The following is a 21,651-nucleotide window of genomic DNA, read 5'->3' on the forward strand; positions in this document are numbered from 1 at the left end:
TCTCAGTATTAAACCCCCTTCGGATAGGGTTTCCCCCCAGACAAATCCCTCGTTTGTTCCTAAAGTAGCTTCAGGGGCAAACCTCAATCAGTCTATTCAGCTACCATTTTTCTTTCTCAATTATTCTAATAAGCAGGAATATACTCTGCATTGCTTAGATGTCCACAGGCAACTACGTTTTTATCTTAAGAGGACTGAGGAATTTCAGAGGTCAGATAAGCTTTTTGTGCTTTTTCTCAGGCCAGATCAGGCCTGCCTGCCTCTAAGGTGACTATTTCCAGATAGATTGCTAGTTGTATTTCCTACATTTATGATAGCAGGCATATGGAGCTTCCCAGACCAGTTAAGGCCCATTCTGCTAGGTCTGTAGCTACTTAGGTCTTAGGCCTTTCTAGCAAAGTTCTCTCTAGATGAGATTTGTGCTGCCGCTGCTTGGTCAAGCACTCGCACCTTTTTCTCTCACTAAAAGTTGGATCTACTGTCTAGGAACAGGGCTTCCTTTCGTTCCTCTGTGCTCCAGCATATCCTTCCATGAGGCCACCCAGGGTCCATAGTAGCTGAGGACTCTGACCCATCTGTGATGAATAATGACACTAGATGGCACAGATTCCAAGTTATGGTAAGTACATCATTTCTTGTTTAGGTCTGTTGCTGGAACAGTGGTGGTAGACCACTGGTTATAATGTAGTCTTAGCAGTAGATATTTGTTCCAGACCATGTTCCAAGGTAAAACATCCTCCTTCAGTTACTGCTTTGGAGTTAATTGTTAGTACAGAAGGTATTATGTACTTGGAAGTGGAAACTAGTTTAGTAGATCATTTTCTGTTTTTCATGACATTTTTGCCTGCTGTCATGCCTTATTACCATGATGGGCACCCTTTTTAATGTGTTTTTGCTTTGTACTCTTGGTAGTTGTCAAAATGTCAATTTCTTAGTAGTCTATACTGGAGATAAAGTTTGAAGGTGGTCTCACTGTCCATATAATTAATGGAAGACCTGTATTTTAATGGAAAGCCTCAGAATACTTGGGTCTGCAGTTTTGTTTGTGGCTGAGGTGAGTGACCTCTTTGTGGAGTCTGTCTTCCTACTGCTCACTTTGCTTACTGGGTTCTCTTTCTTATCCCAAAGACCATGTTGATAGGCGAGTTGGCAATCTTCTAAATTGCCTATAGTTGGTCGGAAGGGGACTGTTCAGTGTGTGTGTGTGTGTGTGTGTGTGTGTGTGTGTGTGTGCATGCACAAGCATCTACTGTGTATTGCAGTGTACTTTCATCCCATGCAGGATTGCTCCTCTACCCTGCATCCACTGCTTTCTAGAATGGATTCTGGCTTTTCTGAAGCCTTAAATAGGACAAAACAGGTTATCAGACACCCCCCCCCCCCCAAAAAAAAAAAATATTGAAGTATGTGCAAAAAAAAAAAAAATTGTGCTGCTTTATATTGAAATGATTGCAGCTTCAACCACACCAAGGCTATTTTTTGGATCTTCTATATTGTTGACCTTGTTTTTCACAAAGTAATTCTTAGCTTAATCTGTGGCATTTGCTTCTTAGCCCTAGCACGTGGGCATAAGTGTGTACTAGGCTAAATGGCCCTGGAGCCTTTACAAACCTAGCCCATAGGATTACCCTGGTATTGTGCCATCCGACCATAGTTTCCAATGCCTCTGTCGAGTAGAGCTACTGGAGTGATCCCTAGGGTGAATTTTCTATTTCTCATCCACTCATCAAGATTTCTGTTGGTGGGCCAGTGAGGTGCTCTGTTTGAAATGTATGGGAAGTCTATTCCATAACATGGACAGTCTCTGGGTTATGAACCTGTCCCTCCAGCTTGTTCTGTTTGTGGTAATGAGATTGAGGTCTCTTGAGCATGTGGTGCAGAGGGATTGTTATTTCTTAAGATGTAGCATTTCTAACAGAGCTGGGTCAGACATGCATGGCTTTTTAAGTGAAGCAGCGATTGCCTCTAAGTAGGTGATACGAGACAGTGAATAGTTGGAGTTTTATGAGTTTGTCCATATAGGGTAAGTGTTTAAGGCCTAGGTTCCTCTTTGTGAAGTACTTTTGTGACCTCTCCAGTTGTTGCAGGTGTCTAGTGAGGTATATGCCAAATGGGGCATTGTACTTGATTGGCCTAATGAGGGAAGAGTAGAGGGAGACTATGTTCTTCTTGGATGCAAAACCCTTAGTAATGAGATGTGCCACATAGGACTTTCTGACCACGGTGGCAATGTGGTGCTCAAAAGAGATGTTGCTGTCAACCTGTGTTCCCAGATCTCTTATACAACCTTCTGTGTTCAGTGGATTACCATCGATATGGTAATTCATGGGAACCAGGTTTTTCCTAAGGGGGATGACACATTTTTTGGCATTGAGCTTAAGGCCATGGGTCTGACACCAGTCGTTGGTCTCAGTGAGGCCTTTCTGTAGGATCTCAACTTAATTTGGGGAGTTAATAGCTCCCAACTTGCAATCGTCTGCAAACTGTTAGCCAGAGTCCCTTTGTGTTGGCCTGGACTTCAGAGAGGTAGATACCAAACAGGAGAGGACTCAGGACAGAACTCTGTGGGACTCCACTTGTGACTTGTCAGCAGGCTGACTTGGAGTTATCTACTTTCACAGTGTGGGTTCTATCTGTGAGCCAATATACAACCCACCTAGTGATATAGGGTTTGATGCCTAGCTTAGTGAGTTTTTTTGTGATTCCTGAGTGGGAAATGGTATCTAAGGTTTTGGCCAGATCAAGGTAGGCTGTATGAACCACATTGCTATAATCCATAGCTCTGGTGACTGACTCAAAGAATTCAACCAAGTCGAGCAGGCATGATCTGCCCTTCACAAAACCAAACTGTGTGGGATCCAGTTTGGAGATTCCCTGTATCCTTGTTTATTAGGTCCATGATGATGCGTTCCATAGCTTTGCATATCAGACTTGTCAGCTAATGGGTCGATAGTTCCTAGGGTCTGTAGTCGCTCCTCCTTTGTGGAGAGGGATGACTGTAGCAGTGCACCATTCAGTAGGTACAAAGTCTGAGGTGAGGCTGTGATTGATCAGGGCACACTGGTGCTGTGCCCGTTAACTCTCTAGTTCATGTAGAACACAGCCAGGGATATTGTCAGGTCCCATTGAAGCTGTATTCTTGGCCTTTGACAGTGCAGTTTTAAACTGTGCAGCAGTAATACTGGGTGCTTGGCAATCTACTGGTATTGTGATTAACTATAGAAGGACTTGTGGTTGTCTTTGCTCTCTGCTGTAGTTCTGTTTTCATAACTAGCTTTAGAAGATTTGATGAGGGATCTCAACTTTTTATTGAGACTGATAAGGGAGTCTTTCCCGTCTTGGGACTTCACCTTATTCCGCATCAGTTTCCTCCTCCTGTTGTAGAGTTTGTTTATGGCGGGAGACCACCAGATTCGCTTCCTTTTTTTGGAGGAGAGCATCTTTGTTCTATTGGGTATGGTGAGATCCATGGATTTGTGTACATGTTCGTATAGTGCATTAATGTATGATTTGGCGGCAGTCATGTAACTATTCTCCATTTCCATGGGTGCCGTGAAGTTAGCCACCTCTGTTTTTAGGAGCCCAGAGTTAGCTTTGGATAAGTTTTTCATGGTGGTTACCTTTGCGGAGTGAGTGGGAGGGTTGTAGATTTCCAAGGTGATTAGTTTGTGGTCAGATCTAACCGGGAAGAAGTTGACTAATGGTGTACAGCAACGGTTGCCCATGTTAATGACCAGGTCAAGGATGTTGCTACCTCTAGTGGGGGTAAGAACGAGCTGATCCAGGGCATTGGAATTAATGCATTCCAGGAAACATTGGGCAAAGTGTATTGATACATGAGTAGTTTTCCCAGTTAATGGAGGGGTAGTTGAAGTTGCCTAGTATGTGTGTGTTAGGTTGGACCCTAATATTCTCCAGGGTGCTTAGGAATGTGGAGTGCGAGTCTTGGGACATGGAGGCCTCTAGCAGGCTGTGACCTAAATCGCTGTCTTACCCAGTGTTAGCTGCACCTGAAGCATCTCCGATGGGTTATGTTGGGCTACCAGTCTGGAGGTGTGCACATCCTTTATGAATATGGAAACACCACCGCCTTCGAAGTTCAGTCTAAGTTTTGGGGCCAAAAGGTATAGAATGAATTACAGCCTGGTAGTGCAGGGGTGCTTTCTGCTGCCTTGAACCAGGTCTCTGTTACAGCACAAATGTCGATGTTCTCCATTTTAAGGAGTGCTTCAAGCAAGTACATTTTGAGATTTAGACTTCTAGCATTAAGCAGCATGACCCTCGGATTGCATTTCTTTGTAGCTGTTACTGTGGTAATTTGGTCTTTGGAACACAGCCTAAAAAAGGCACTATAGGGGTGACGAGCCTTGGCCAGCTTTCAGAAGCCCAGGAGTGACAGATGCAGGCCATCTCTGGCAAAGCATCGAGGTCTGTCAGTCGTGTCATCCCAAGCAGACCGATACTGGATCACCTTAGAATGACACCAGAAACTTAGCCAGTTGTTGAAATTAATCTGCTTGTACTGTGGTGTCTTTCTGGGTGATAGTAGGAGGCCGCTCAGGGCTAGGGTCTTAAATGCCTGGGCTACATAATCAGAGAGCTCCTCCATGTCTCTCTCCATGTAGTCCAGGGAGGTACATCTTGGGTCATTCACACCCACATGTACAATGATAGTCATATATGTAACTGTTGAGAGACCTGAACTCGTGCTTTGTGGTGGATCCTGGCACCTGACTGGCAGCTGTTACTTTCCCCTTATTCAACATAGTGAGTGGAACATCAGTGTGCCTCACTACCGAGTCACCTATGACTAGTGTGTTGGGTATGCTGTTTTGCCTTAGGGGCTTTGGTTGATTGGCACACTGTTTAGGAGAGTTGTGTGTCTCGTGATTAGTGTTGTGGTGGTAGAGTGCGTTTCTGCCTTGGAGGTCTCTGCTGTTTGAGTAGATTTTTTGAGTGCCTTCGCAAAGGTGGGTGTGGTTTGTGTTTTTTATGTGAAGGCAGTGCTGGTGTGTGTTCTGGAGGGCTGTGTGTTCCATGTGGTGTAAGTGTTGATTTTCTCTTTAACGGCTATCCCGGTCTTGGCTAGAGAGTGCATTGCTTCCAGTTTGGATATTCAAGTGCATCTCTCGCAAGTCTGAGTGTTGGAAGGTAAGAGGAGAGGATTGTCAGTGTACATGACAGTTGCTACATTGCCTCAGGATGCCCAAGTTCACCAGGTTAATAGGAGAACGCTCAGGGGACTGACCTTTAGACATGCCTGGAGGGATGGGCATTAATAAGTACTGGAGCTGTTAACTTGTAGAATGTTTAGTGCTGGTAGTACTTTTGTGTGCTGCAATAATTGCTACAAGAAGTCTGGTAAAGTGCCAGACTAATAAGCTAGTAAAAGTGCAGGAGAGGAGAAAACTAGCAGATCTAAGGGAAAAATTGAAGAGCAGATCTTTTTGGCACCACTCAGAAGCTTACAAACTGTCCTGGATACAGCAGATCTCTATCTGGACTAGACTAGTTTCAGGAAAGGCGGGAAACAAGCACAAACGCAGGCTTTTAAACCAGAAAGTTGAAAGAGATGGGGAAAACTGCCCAAATGGCCAATAAACTACAATTTCTGGGCCAGAACTCACTCCTCTTGTGGTAGATAGTCTACCTTGTGCTCACCACTCCCACTGGTAAGCTAGAAGGCTTCCTTCCAACACAGAAAGGCTTGGGGGGGCTCAGAAGCTTCCTGGATACAGCAAGTCTGTATCTGGACTAGCCTAGTTATAGGAAAGGTGGGAAACAAGTGCACAGTTGAAAGAGATGTAAAAACTGCCCAAAATGCCAATAAACTACAATTTCTTGGCCAGAAGCCACTCCTAGATAGACTATCTCGTGCTTACCACTCCCAGTGATAAGCTAGAAGGCTTCCCTCCAACACAGAAAGGCTTGGGGGGCTCAGAAACTTACAAACAGTCCTGGATACAGCAAATCTGTATCTAGACTAGACTAGTTGCAGGAAAGACACGAAACAAGCTTAGATTTTTTTTTCAGTGAAGTGAAAAGGGAGAAAGGAACAGAAGATATTTCAAGGTTAAGAACCTAAGTGGGTTGGCCTTCTCAAATATTCTGTCTGTATTGGGTAGAATGAGCTAATGACACTAGACTGGGAGGAGTGCTTATTTGCCAGCATGTGATCTATTTACAGAATAACAGTTGTATGTGCTAAGCAGATTTTAAAAGTTTGCTGTATTTTTTTTTATAAATGTGATGATAATGGGACGGGGTGTAGTGTTTTTTTTTTTTATTGTACAGAAATTGAAGTTTTAAAATTTCTTTTGCTGTGACAGAAAAAGAGCGCAATGGTGCAGAGTCAGATGATAACAATTTGAGTGTTTACCAGCAAAGTGCTTCTTGCTGCCTCTACGCCACCAGCCTGGACAGTTCATACGAACTTGCTGACTTGCGCAGACTCTTCAGGGGCTTTGGACAGATTCTGGTATGTATATGCACTGCATGCTAGGTTCCAATGATTGTTAGGAAATAACTGCATCTTACTTAAGTTGGACCTGATTTTGGCTTTGTTCAACCATTTTGACTGCATCTTTGGAAAATAAATGCTTTAGTTATTTTCTCATTGTTATTGAAGCTTTTGAGTCACTAGTTTGAAATACTTAGCATAAGGAACACTGCATGTGTAAGGTTAATGGTACTTTGAAACTAGTTACATATGTATGGACAGCCCTTCATCCTTCCTGACTTCTGGAGTTTTGCACATGCTCAAGGCTCATCCCAACAGAAGACATCAGTAGGACACGATAGGTAAGGGTGGGTAACCAGTATAATTTGCAGTTTTTTCTTCTGAGGAAAGCAAATTTGTTTTCTGCTTACTGGAACCATTGGAAGAAGGCTTTCATGTGGGTTCATCTTGAAGCTGTCCTGAACAGTGAGGGAAGAAGCATTCTAGATTAGGAAATGAAGAAAATTCCATCTTATTTCAGAGTATTGTTTTGTATAGTATTGACTTTGTTGTTTTTTCTCTGTGATACTGGGGGTCTTATAAAAGCTGATTCCATCTCTTGAAAAGATTACCAAGTGTGCCTTTCAGCAGAATCCATCTCCTCCATTGCCTTTCTTCCTTGGGTGAGAGCCATCACTTGTATTTTGAATATTGTACTCTGCTGGCTCTACAAAGCAAGTACTTACTAAGCAGTGTCTCTGGTATTGATATTTCATGGCCTCGTGCTGTAGGCCAAATGATGCCTGTCCTTTCTTCCACAGGAAAGTAGTCTTCCAGTGATTTTTGTAAGCGCAAAACAAATCGCCATAAGTTGGTGGCTGCACCTAAAAACTAAGTTGTTCGTTGTGCCATTCATTTCTGGGATTCCTGCCTGCAGTGAACCCAACAGACAGCCCAACTCCCACACACACTTTCCTTTTTCTGGCAGTGGCTCACTCCCATTTAGACTTCAGGCTCAGTGGTACGAGGGACATCAGCTGATGTCATCTTCATGTCTTTCTTGATGGAATTCATTGACTGTTGCATACCGTACTCAGCATCATCCGTCTGTTCTGTCAGCTTTGTTTCAAGTAAGTATCCCACTTTTTTAATTGTTTTAATTGCAGAAGCTTAACAGATGTCCGATTAGAATAAAAACATGTTAAAAAAATTGTCATGCGAAAAGAAAATTAAGAGAAGATTTCCATGCATTTCATGTGTTTTGTCTAGTGCCAGAGCACGATGGGGGCTGGATGTCCACACTGCACCAAACTCAGATTGTAGCTCAAAATTTAAATTTGAAAAAAAACTTTCCAGTTTAGGTTGGATGACCTAGAAAAAGAAATTAAAGCTTCTGTGACATTCTCTGTGGCTCAAAGGACTTAAGGAAGTCAGCTTTTGTGATGGTTTTACTAGGCTTATAAGGGCCCCAGGGCCAATAGCCTACGAACTTCCTTTGAATAGAAATGTTTGCACAGGGGGCTGGGAAACTATGGTGACTTTACAACTGAATGAAGGAAATTGTCATTATTCTTGTTAATGGCATAAAAAGAATTTTGGGATATTGGAGTCTGACACAAATATATAAATTGTGGTGATGAGGACCATATAATGGATGTGTGTGCAAAGGTCATTCTCTGAAAGAGTATGTTGGGAGGTGTTATAAATGGCAACAAGGACATTAGGTTCATACTAGCCTAACTGCCCTTGCGAGCCATTTTAAGCCTAGCCAATTATCCCTTGTGAGACTCAAACCCTGCACCTTGTGTTTGTAAGGCAAACATCTTAACCATTAGGCCACCCCCCCCCCTTTTTTTGGGTAGACTAAGTAATACAGAATGTAATGACAGTGAAACTGCATGAAGATGAAGGAGATATGGTGGTTGGAGGAAGAGAAAATGGTGGCAGTGTAGCATTGAGGGGTATGAGGAAGAACAAAAATGGTAGAGAAGGGGGTGGAGAGAAGAATCAGAAGTGGTGTTTTCAGGAGTGATAGGTTTAATGATTGCAAACTGAAGATAATGAAGCAGAAAAAGGTGAGTGGATTATGGTAAAAGGTGATCCAGTTAAATTGGTAGAGAAATGAAATACATTTAAATCATTTAAAATACGAAAAAAGAATATTGTATAGAATTATCAGTTAATATCAATAGTGTAAACTGTGAGAAAATTAGTTTACCATCCATCCTACCAGTGGTATAAAAATTATATGCTGATGTGATATACTTGTATAACAATTTGAATGCTGATAAAAGAAACCCAGTGTTATGGGTAACAAAATTATTTGGAGTTTAGAATTAGAAACATGCATATATGGCAGTTTTGACAAGTACCGGTTGTGATTTTGGATCACATAAAGGCCTGGAGAGCATCAGCAGTAGGTGTAAGGGTTACAGATGGAATAATACTGGTGATGTACACTTTCACAGATATTAAACAAATTGCTTGAAGTCGAACTTTATATTTTATTAATATCAAGAGGCAGGCAAAACTTAATGTGAAAATTAAATATTTTTTGAAATGTGTTAATTGGTAATTGGGCATTTTACACACGAGACAGCAGATTTGCAAATAATTCTATTTTCATATCCTTTAAATTTGTAGTGGTGGTTTGCAAGAGGAATTTTCGGATCATTGAGACATATGGACAGTTAACAGGTATTAGCAGAAATATGATTAGGCAAGGAAGAGGGGTCTTTGAAGTTAAATGGTTACCTATACTGATGAAGTTTTATAAAAATAAGCTTTTAATGCAAATATGCAACATTTTAACTGCTCTATAGTTCTTGGATGGATAGGTGAATTGTTTATAAACTATAAAGTGTATATACTTTTAGATGGAGAAAAAAATATTATGTAGAAAGTTGATTGAATGTATGATTTAATGGAAGAGGAATTTTTGAGTGTAGCAGAAAAGAAAGATCTATTAACAAAACAACGAATAAAACATTTGAGAAGGCAGTACCAAACTCTGAGCCTAACCTAGTACAGATTCATTAAGTGTTAGCTTGTGCCTGTTAAACCTTGTTGACTTCGAGAAAATCAACAAGGCCCTGGATGGGCGACGGACAGTGCACACTGCCTACCTTGACCTAGCCAAGGCATATGATGTAAACCCCCCCCCCCCCCAATTTGGGTATTATAGAGAAACATTCCCAGTTGGGAATTAACCCCTGCGTCACCGGATGGGTAGCCCATTGGCTCACCAACAGGACACACATTGTGGGTGACTTCACCTCTAACAAATGACCAGTCACTAGTGATGTACCACAGGGCTCTGTGTTGAGTCCTTTACTGTTTGGAATTTATTTCTCAGAAGTCCATGCAAACATGGATGGTTTGTGGCTGACCAAGTTCGCTGACTTTTAAATTGGGAGCAGTCATTGAGTCTCCATTGAGTCTGCTAATATATTGCAGAAGGGGCCAATGCAGAAAGATGATGCCAAAGCCACAGTTTGAAGCGTAATGCAAAAATATGCATTCTTCCTTTTGAGAAGCTAACATCCCTGCTAATTACATTTTAGACAGCATTCCCCTAAATGTGAACTCATTGATGCATGATCTGGGTACTCAGGTTGGTAGCAGCCTGAACTTATGCCAGCACATATCCACAGTAGTAAGGAAATCCTTCTGTGTGGCACATCTCATAAGTAAAGGCATCATGTCTAGATCAAAGAATGTTATAATTCCATTTTACTCTGCCCTCATCAGACCAGTAATAGAGTACAGTGCTCCCTTTTGCATGTACCTCACCAGAAACCTACAACAGCTGGAGAGACCACTGAGGGAAATTTCTCACCAAGAAAATACAGAGTACACATGACAAGTCCTCCATGGCAAAATTGAAAGCCCTTTTTCTGTATTGTCTCCTACAGGCTACTAAGGTGTGACCTGTGCGTGTCTTACAGGGCTATCTCTAACCTGGCCCTATTGGAAATGCTGTGCTTTTGTAAATCAAGCTAACAAGGATCGCTCGGTCTAGGGATCTCATCCTAGACTGACATGAACAGATCATGCTGGAGCGATAGGTACATCTCCCAGAGACTTCCCATTCTCGGGAACAAGCTTCTCATTCACGTGAAGCAGACCCCCCCCCCCCCCCCCTTACTGACAGTCTAAAAATGCATCCTAGAACAATGGATGGGGTGATGACTGTAAGTTCACTCCTGGGGTGGCGTCCCTGTCCTTCATGGATAGAGGCAGTCGGTATTAATTACCGTAGACTCTTAACTCTGCAAACTTTGCTCACCTAACTACTGACAATTGGGGCAACGTGGAATAAATATGGCTAGGCTAATAAGGGCTCTAGGGCCTTTAGCCTAATAATCTCCTGTGAACCAATAGTATATAGTGTAGGAAGGAAAAAATGCCTCCCTTTTTAGGAAAGCAATTAAGGATTGAAGAATTGTTACCAGTAAAGATAAGCAGGGATGAAAGGAAAAGTATTACTGAATGAAAACATTATGAAAATGTCTAAAATATATATTTAACAGAGATGTATGGTAGTGGAGAAAAAGGGATATATGGTACATTAATACTGAGCTTGAAAGTAGTAGTATATCAAACAAGGTAACATTAGAAGACTTGGTTGTGGTTTTAAAAAAGCAAAGTATGATAATTTCAGGCACAGATAGTATGGATTATAAATTTTACAGCAATATGGAAAGAGAACAAAAAGTATAAAGATGCTGAATGAGTGGAAATATAAGGGAATACCTCAAGATAACATATTTGAAGGTGTTTAATATGGAGGAAGGGAGAAAATTTATAAAAACTGGAGAACAGTAATACTGAACATTACAGCTTACAAAATAATTACGAAAATTATGGAATCGTATTTTCAGAAAGTTTTAGAAAATGCATGGGATAAAAAAAAAAGACAGGCCAGAGAGATGGCAGTAATAGAGGAAACAATATCTTTTGTGAGGAAAAATATGTAAGACTGTTAGGATGTAATGTCACCAAAGCATATGATATAAGCCAAGAGCAATCATGGAAGCATATGTGATGCATAAGAGATGATTAGGTTATAAAGTCTGTATAAGAAAGAAGCTGTGCAATGATTATTATTAATGTATATAAATTAAAAAGTTTTCAGACAAGGCTGTTATGCGCAGTTTTCACTTGAAATACAGTGGCAACAAATGTACATAAGGAATGTGAAGAAGGAATGTATACCAAACTGTATATTTAGTGTCAGTATATGCTGATGTGTTGATTGCTAGAAATATGGTGTGGTTGACTAAGGTAGTAAAAGTAGGTAAACATCTTAAAAGAAGCACAAATGGAAATGAGTTCTCTAGTTATGACAATTTAAGACTTTTTAAAGGAAGGTATATCAGTGATTTTAGGAAATTTGTGGCCTGTTTGTTTCCAAGTAATATGGATAAGCATTTCTTAAGTTTTTTTTCAGTAATTTGAGGATCAGAATTAAATCACGGTAATATATAATGCAGAAAAAGGAGGAATGGAAAATGACTGAGAGAAAGATGTACAGGAAAATATAGAATGAAGGAATTCTCAGCAGTTTCTATTATGCTGATTTCTAAGGTATGACAGAAGCCATAAGTTATGCTATTAGAAAAAAGATAAAAACATTTGAGGAGAAAGGATTGTCAGGATTTTTTTTACTGAGTTTTATTACCAGTAAAAGGAGCAATGATATATAAAGCCATGAATTAGTAGATGTCAGAAGATATAAGAACATGCTAGAATTTCCAAGAGTGAAGTGCGTATGGGGAAAAATTGAAGTTAAAGTTTTGTATGAGGTCTTTCAGGGGTATAGTAATGAAAGGGAGGATAACTGATAAATGTTTAGCATGGTGTGGACTATTTGGTAATCGAGATGTAACGAAGTGTGTAACAAAGTGCTATATAACAAAAATGGAGTATGACATAGATTGTAACATTGTAAAGCTTGGGTTATAACAAGGGATTATGAAGGTAAGAAGTAGGAAAATAGATCTTTTAAAAAAAAGTCTTGGTTTTACCTTTCCTGTTTCCATTTTTTTAACTTTTCCACATCTGTGCATATAATTAATGAGGATTTGTTTTTGAATTTGCTTTTTTGTTTATTGTAGGATCAGAAATTGTCATCTGAATAGACTCACTGTAATCCAAGACTGATTCTTAAATCAAGTCCAGTGTAGTAGCCACAAAGACACCAGCTGTTACATTCCCATGCAAAAACCTATATAAGATCCCTTAACATTAGGTGTACAGAACAGTGGTGCGTCCAGTACTAACCTAGGCAGTGAAGGCAGAGCAGCTGAAGAAGTTAGAAGTGATTGAGTTGAAGTGCCTGATGGTAAGATGCACACTGTGGAGACAGACAAAGAACTTGGGACATCAGAGAAGACCAGATGGCTCCAAATACAGAGAAGGTTCAAGATAACAGATTACGGTGGTTCAGGCACATACAGAAAAGCAGAAGACAATCTGGAGGAGGTGATTTGGGACAGACCAGAAGAAGGCAAGAAGAAAAGAGGGCATCCAGCAAAACGATGGATGTACTTTGAGAGACCACCTGTGGCAGCTGGAAATAACAGTCGAAGGTAGGAAAGCTGCATTAAATCCAGAGAGTTTGTGACAATTGATGCAACACCACAAACCCAGGAAAAGGATGTTGATTTCTTCAACATCCACCTGAGCTACCACCATCTCTGGCAGATGGTACTTCAGTTTAATACGACATCCTGATGAATGCAGCACCTCCTTAAACTGCAGTGCAGTGTCAGTACAGCCATCTGATGTGCCTGACCAAAGACAGGTGTGCTGTCCATTGAGACACTGTCTCTACTACGTTATACTTCCGTTAACATTGGATTTTAGGGCCTTGAGCTACCAGGTTTGTGTGATTAAGTTTCAGAAAGAAGTGTGGCTGTTATCCAATAGCTTCATCATGATGCAAGGCAGCAGCTACCACGTCAGGGATTTCTAGATGTGCATGGTTGAGGAGACTGTCTCTGCAGAATAGTGCAAAGTTGGTGATCCTTAATACCCCACTAGATGAAGGGGTATCTCTTTATCTGTCTCAGCAGAGAACAGTTTTAATAGGCTGGAGGAAAAATAGAAGGCAGTGCAATAGATCAGGCAGATTTTTTCTTTCCTAAGCTTCAGAACTACCCCTCTAACATCTGGCCCCACACTCCTAAACAAGAGAAAGGTAAGCGACCCAGGCAAAAAAGCTATACTACCAAAAATGATAGAAGGTGCAGAAGTGAGTATACCTGTGTCTTTGGGGCCATGACCAACAGAGACAACACAGAGTAGAAGTCGCTCTGTAAAAAAAAATCAATTGCAAGAGCAGCAAAAGTATATGCTTTAGGGTCCAGAAGACAGTGACCTACAAAGGAAATGGCTGTGATTCATTTCAGCTGCCCTGCTTACCTCCCTTAAAAGTCCCACCTCAACTCTCCCAACCCCAGGATCCTACCTCTCCCCACCACCACACCCTCCTCAAGAATAGGAGGCTACCTGGTCTGTTTGTGGAGTAATGGGAGACTGTGACTCTGGTACAGTGGATTGTCATCATCCTGAAACAGAGTTGTAGACTTCACTTTAAGGGCAGGCACAGAATCTCAGTGGTACCTGTCGAACCCAAGGAACAACAATGCCTGGTTCCTCCTGTACTGGAGGGCCTGCAGATTGAAGAAGCCTTAGAATGAGTACCCGAATAGGAGGAAAATACAGGGTTCTACTCAAATCTGTTTAATTACCTTTTAAGAAGGGGATTTTTGAGGCATATGCAGGCTCTTTCAGAGCTAAACAAGTTCCTTCAGCTAACAGATTTCACAGTGCTCTTATTTTAAAGGCCCCTTCTGCTCATGTTATCTTTCATGTGCACCTTGTTACTAAAGGATGCCTGTTTCCATATTCCCATTGCAAAGGTACTCAAAGTAAGCAGGATGAATTCACTCTCGCTTAATCTTTTTATCCCTTTACTTGTGTGCTGCACCCAGGGTTTTCACAAAGTACATGTCTCTAGTAATAGCTTTTTTCTGGACCAGAGGCATGGCCGTGTACCCCTTCCATGATTGTCAGATTAAAACAGACACTGTAGAAAGGATTTAGAAGGCCTTGCTGTATACCCTGACATGAATTCAGAAACCAGGTCTCTTCTTTTATCTTTGAGTCATAGCTGACCTCTTTAAGGAGAGAAATGCTCCTAGGTGCATTGCTAGACATTGAATGGCACAGAGCTTTTCTCCTAGAAGACTGCATACTCTTTCTCGATTTTTCCTAGTAGAAAAAGACATGGACGGATGCGGTGGTGCAGCGGTTAGCATTGCCGCCTCACCGCAAGAGGTTCTCTGGTTCGATCCTTGACTGGGGGTGCCTTCTGTGCAGTGTCTGCATGTTCTCCCTGTGGTCGCGTGGGTTTCCTCTGGGTGCTTCGGTTTCCTCCCACATCCCAAAGACATGCTGGAGGGGGGATTGGATACTCTAAATTGGCCCTAGACGTGAGTGCGTGCATGTGTGCACCTTCCGTGGAAGGTTGGGCGCCGGGCTGGCAACTCGACACCGTAAAACTCCACTGCCAATCATGAGCGGACGGGTGATCCACTGTGGTGACCCCTAACCGGGAAAAGCTGGAAGAAAACTTGGAAAAAGACATCATAGCACAGAAATTCTTCTGGAGCCTTGTTACATAGCTTCTTGTGTACTGCTAGTACTACTGGTTAGTGTTCTCTTTGCAGATGTTTTGGGTTTCTAAAACTGTGACAGGAGTGGACCCATTCCTTACTCGGGTTGTGATTAAAGTTTGTGAAATTAGTATTGCTTTAGTCTGTCGAGTGCTCTTCTCATCAACCACAATGTATCCAGATTTGCTTCTTTCTGCAGTTCATACAGACATTACCTGTATTGGTAGCATATTTAAGGACACTTGAAAATTATTTTATTCTTGTTACTCTTACTATTAGAACCACGAGGGTGTTTCTAGCCCACATTGCTATAATTTCAGTATAAAAATCTTGATGTTTTATGACTTTTCAATATATAAGGCAGTATAACCAAAGGATGTGTTTTTTTCAATGATTAATACTACTACTACTTTTGTCATTTTTCTTGAAACTGTGGTATCTGGTTTTCTTCTGTATTCTTAACTGTTTGTGTTAAGTATTTCCATGCAATTTCTACTCCAGGATTGTCAGTAATGTTTTGATACTTGTTTCCAGTGCTTCAAAACTGCTTGTATATTCTAGTGTTGCAAAGTACCCAGTGTTGACAGTCTTGCCACATTATTGTGTACTTCAGTATGTAGACCCTCATCTGTGTGTATTGTAACCAGCAGCAAAATGTGCAAATGTTTACAGTTTTGTTTTACAGAGCCTGCATTTATTTATTTCTCAATAGACTTTGAGAACCAGCATATATGTGGCCCACAAGCTTGTGCTACCATTCTTTGGCTTTCATCTTTCGGTTTAAATTCTTCTCTCCTTAACCATTCCTGCGTTAAATGTTGGTCAACATGTAGCTGTTCTAGGAGTTCTACATGCTTGCACTGTTTGTGGGCTTTTATATTTTATTTCTGGTCCTTTTCTTTACTGTTTTAGCACTTTCACTTCCTGTATGATTTTCATCATCTTCTAATTTGATTTCCATTTCCAAAATGCTTCTGCTAAACGAAGCAAGATGCTATTGTAGACTTCAAGCTTTAAAACTTTCACTATATTTGGATATGCTGAGGTTGACAAGTACGTATGTAGTTCACGATTACAAGCCTGTACATGTAGTCAGTTTCGAGGCAGCCCATACCACCTTCAGACTGAAAGACGTGTAATTGGTGCACACTTCTTGTATGCATCATTTGATAAGCATGAAACTTTTTTTTTTGTCCAACTGATTTTTATGCCAGTTGGTGCCAGTCAGTCACACCAATGCTGCAAGTTAGAAGAAGAGCAATTTGATTTATAGCTTGGACATATTAGTAGATGTCAAGGCAGATTTCAGTATCAGCTTTAGTCTTCGGAAGTATTCCTTACTAATTTTTGTTCTCATTTATTCATGTTTAATTGCCAGCCCTTCATCTTATCATGTCTGTGGATGTGAAGGATCAATCAGCTGCCAGAGCAGGATAGTCTTTCATAGCCACAGTCAACAGACCTCATTTTCTTCTAGAGGCAGTGGAAGAGTGTTATCTGAGAGAACTACCTTTCTCTGGCAAATTTGATTTCCAAAGCTCAGATAAGCAACCCTTTGTGTTACTTTATTTCTCATCTTTTCTATTAGTGCTTGTAATGAATTATACATTTACAGTACTTTATTTCCTGTTAACAGTGAAGGATTATTCTGTTTTTACTAAGCTGAATACTAGTTTCTCAGGGTTTATAACCCTTACTAAATGTTTTATGGTGCTTTGTGGATGCTTAATAGACTTTTTGTACTGGGCCATTTTTGTCAAGTTCAGTCATTACTTTGTGCTGCCATAATCGCAAGTAAATCATGGAAGTTATTTCTGCTGATTTGTGGAATTATTTTGAATCTTTTGACAGGAAAACTTGCTGTTTTCATTTTTTTCTTATATTTGTATAAAGAGATGAAGTAATTTAATGACATTTTAAACAAGTCTTTCATTTCAGTTGTGATTTTGGTGCTATCTTGTTTTCTGATTGGAATTTTTCTCAAGTTTAACTTGAATCTTTTAATAAGGCTAATTTACACTGTTTTTATACATATGGGACCGAAATTAGCCAATTATAGGTTTTTATTGGGGGTTTTGACGATATGTATTGGTCCTTAGTTTATAACTACTTAATTACTGGCTTTTTGCTTCAGTGCAGTATTCTGTTTGTTTCTCTGTTTCAGTTGTACTTGTGTACTATTTTAAGGGAGGATACAAGAGTGTTATCTCTTTGTGTACTGGGAGGTGCTGTTCCACCAGTAGTTTGTACTGACCCAACTAGTCTTTTTGCCCCTTGTCTAGCTGAACTACCACCACCATCCACCCTGTCTTCACCTAAAAAAAAAAATAAAACAAAAATATGCTGCCACTTTCAGCTCGTGACTGTGCAGCAGCCTCAGTCAAGAGCAGTTTATCCGACCACTCGACAGCTTTTACCTGCCAATCCTCTGGTTTGATGGTGGTACCCCAACTGCACGTGACAAGATGGTCTGACAAATCCTCTGGGACTGTACTATTGCATGGTTTAGGTACAGCAGAACCAATCTCATTAAGATCATCCAGGTTCCTCTGATGAGCATATGCAGGGACCCCAACAGATTTCTTTTTCCACAAAGCTGGCTAGGTTCAGTTGTGTATTTAATTGGGAACAGTCATCTTCTGTCCTCGAGACTGACTGGATCTGTAATCTTTTAGTGGATAAGACACCAATCGTTTAAAAAAAAAAAAAAAAGAAACATTGTTAAATTATCACTTATGACATGGACAGTCATACATTTACATACAAATAAAAACAAACCATATTAACATTAATCATAGTTGCAAGCATTATACATCACAAACTATAGTGACATTATTTTATTTGCAAACATTATAAATCACTTATCTACCCAGTCATTGTCAGTCGCACATTACATAATTCATTTAAATCCTGCCTTCTTTTAAACCTCATTCCTCTCCTGTATGTATTGTCCCCACAATTCCCATTTTTGTATGAAATTTGCTCCTACTCTTTTCTGAAGATCCTATTTCCAGTTGTTTTAGCTCTGTTACTATAGTCACTATTTCTAGTACAGTTGGTTTAAATTTTGATTTCCATTTTCTAGTAATTGCTTTTTTGGCAGCCACCATAATTAGACTCAGCAAGGTCTTACTATGTCAAGGCAATTCAGATTCTGCATCGTAGCTCAGAAAAATAATTTCACTAGATATACCAATTTGCTCACACATTATCTCTTATAGAGTAGTCTGCAGGCAATCTTTAAAGTCTGCCAACTTATTACACTCCCAGAAAATGTTTCATATTTCTTCTTTCTTCCCCATCACACCTCCAACATTTGCTGACTATGAGGAAAGAAATTCTCTGGAGTCTACTTGGGGTATAAAAATACCTATGTAAACATTTCCAAGCAAAAATCCTAAATCATCTAGGTTGTGTTACATATCTGGGAGACATACATATATCAGCAGGAACAACAAAAGCACCAAAATTGGATAAAAAAGCACAACAAAGGATTCACCAAGCACGATTTAATGTAAAAATTCTGTCTCTCTGACGTCTCGGCCTTCGCCTTCAAGGAGTACAGAACAAATGAAAAACAATGTCCTTATATACAGATTAAATTACTTCAATAAAACAATTAAACAATCAGATACTTGTAAAACTTTAAACTAACAGCATCTTCCAATTAAAATCCTCATTTAATCCATCTGGATATAAAGTTTTAAACTTCAGTATGTAAACTGCTTCTTTATGCAGTAACAAATGTTTAATTTTCAATTCATCATACTTGTTATCAGGCAATTGCTCTAAAATAGTTGCCTCTAACAACTTTTCATCCCCATTGTGCATTTCAAAAAAATGTCTAGCAACAGGACTTTCATTTCTGTTTTTAATTATGTCTCTAATATGTTCCAAGAGTCTTACCTTGAAGGCTCTCTTGGTTTCCCCTATATAAAATTTTTACAGGGGCATTTCAAGGCATAAATAACCATTTCAGTATTACAGCAAAAATGATTGTTTACTCTGAAAGGACTATCATTAATATAATCAAAGCTGGGTACTATAAAGCTGCAAGCCTTGCATTTACCACATTGATAAGTCCCTTTATACTTTATATTTTCTGTCATTGTTACTGGTGGGAAACTGAACTTGCTTCGCACCAAGAAATCTTTAATATTTCTTCCTCTTCTATATGAGAATTCAAGTTTAGCCTTCAGCCATGGTTTGACATTACTTAAAGTACTAAAATATTTCCAAAACATGGAAATAATTTTAATTAATTCTAAAGTATAGCAACCATAAGTGGTGACAAAATAAATAGTCTCAACCAGTGACTTATTATTTTGCCCTGTAGAGACACATGCTGTTTGATTCAGTGTCTTATTTTTTCTTTTATAACCACAAAAATGTTCACATAATTTATTAAAATTCTCATCCAACATATTTCTACTATACCCTCTTAACAAAAAAGAATTATACAAAAAATCAATTTCCTTCTCAAACTCAATTGTTTCATTGCATAGTCTAGATATTCGCAACATCTCTCCATATGGTAGAGAGCGTATTGTATGTGGAACATGTCCACTATTTCTGTGTACATATAGTGTCGGACATTCAAATTTCCTATTGACCGTCGTTATTAACTTATTACCACTAGAAATATCTAGAATCACGTCCAAAAAGGATAGTCGAGTGCCCATTACTAACCCATCAAAGTCCAAACTGAACCTATTAGATTTTAAATCAGAAATAAATTGTAGGGCCAAAGACTGATCTCCCTTTACCAGAAAAATTAAATCGTCGACATATCTATAATATCTAATGACATGTTGTCGAAAAAAATTATGTTTATAAATATATTCCATTTCAAAAAGTCCCATTGCCAAGTTGGCATACATGGGGGCAAAAGAAGCCCCCATGGCAGTACCTCTTATCTGATGGTACACATTTTGATTAAATTCAAAAAAGTTGTTCTTTAAAGAGAAATGCACTAACTCAATAATGAATTCTGACGCTGGGGAGTGTCCCAAAAATAACCTCAAAGCCTCTATGCCAAACTCATGGCTAATATTCGTGTAGAGGCTTTTGACATCAACAGTCAACCAATACATCTGTTTATTCCATTTGATATCATCAATTTTGTTAAGAAAATCAAACACATCTGTTAAAAAGGATGGTAACTTTTTAACATAAGAAGACAAATAATTGTGTAAGAATATTCCTAAATTACGTAAAAAATATTTACGTCCTGACACTATGGGACGACCAGAGAGTTTAATAAAGTTTTTATGGATCTTGGGCAGGCAATAAAAATAGGCCATCCCACATCCTTCCATATTAAATTTATTCTTGACATCCTTCATGTCAAAATATCCTAATCTATAGCCCTTTTGTATTAATTCCTTATATTGAATAATGGCTATATTATATCTCTCCAGCTCACATACTTCATATGTATTACTATCTTTAAGATGTAACATACACATATCAAAGTAATCACTCATATTTAAAACAAGTTTGTTGCCCTTGTCTGCAGGTTTGAACACAATGTTGTTATTCCTACTTAACTCCAATAATGTGTTCCATTCTTGACGTGTCATATTGTAATCAATATTACTTTTGTTTTTCATAAACTCTTGATGGTCTATTTCTATTGAGTGATTCACCATTTTAGTGAAGTCAGACACTTCATAGTTCATAACATTAGGCACAAATTTGCTATCTGAGGGTACTCTATCCGTATTAAATTTAATATAAGCATTAAACGATTCATCTGACATACATGAGTAAAAACTTTCGTCTAGATCTGACAAACTTGAATCCATCATGTTCAACTCATTCTCAGTATTTAAACTAAAAAAGTATTTCAAATGCAATTTTCTACTGAATCTGTGTACATCAATTTGCATGTCGTGGAGCCTCGATACCACAGTTGGAATAAATTTCAACCCCAAATTCAACACACCAAGTTCATGACTGTTAAATACATAGTTTGACAAATTCACAACATAATTGTCCAGTATATTAGAGGCAACACTACCATTTACCTCTTTTGTAGCCCCCTCTTCGAGATGGTTCTGTGGTAGTGTATTCCATGTAGTCCCTTTGGCGTTTCGAACGAGAGGTGTAATTCTGGACTTCTGGTAGTTCTGCACGAAAATTTTGCCGTAACTGTTCTGGTTGTTCGGCTGTAGGAAGGCGGGGAAAATCACTTCCATCTCCATCGTCTTCAAAAGAGGTATATCCATTCTCTGAAGCCGACGCTGAAGAGTTCAAAGGGCGCGTTCTCTCAGTTTCCTGATGAAACCTCACATGTTTACGCCCCCTTTGTCTATTGGTTCTTGATAAAAAAGCTTTATTCAGCTCATAATCTCGTAAGTCCCTCATCAATTTGCCTTTTTTTCTTTCGATAAGTGTTAACTCATAATCCTTCAATTTATCATTAACCTGTGTAAGGAAATCATCCAAAAAGGATGTAGAAACACATTTTGATATATCGCTACACATCTTCTTGATGTCAAGACACAGTTCTTTCTGTTTTAAACG

General features: G+C 39.5%; 1 protein-coding gene across 1 annotated transcript in view; it reads left to right on the forward strand.

The window, feature by feature from the left end:
- LOC122797806 (msx2-interacting protein-like) overlaps positions 1–21,651 on the forward strand; it is a 377,273-nt gene that overhangs the window by 330,479 nt on the left and 25,143 nt on the right. The window contains exon 6 of the mRNA XM_044066327.1: positions 6,330–6,478. Within this exon, the coding sequence (XP_043922262.1) occupies positions 6,330–6,478 (149 nt within the window). The remainder of the gene's footprint in view (positions 1–6,329; positions 6,479–21,651) is intronic.

This window comes from Protopterus annectens, chromosome 3.part1 (assembly GCF_019279795.1).
Source record: "Protopterus annectens isolate FY-2018-M chromosome 3.part1, PAN1.0, whole genome shotgun sequence".
Taxonomy (NCBI): domain Eukaryota; kingdom Metazoa; phylum Chordata; order Ceratodontiformes; family Protopteridae; genus Protopterus; species Protopterus annectens.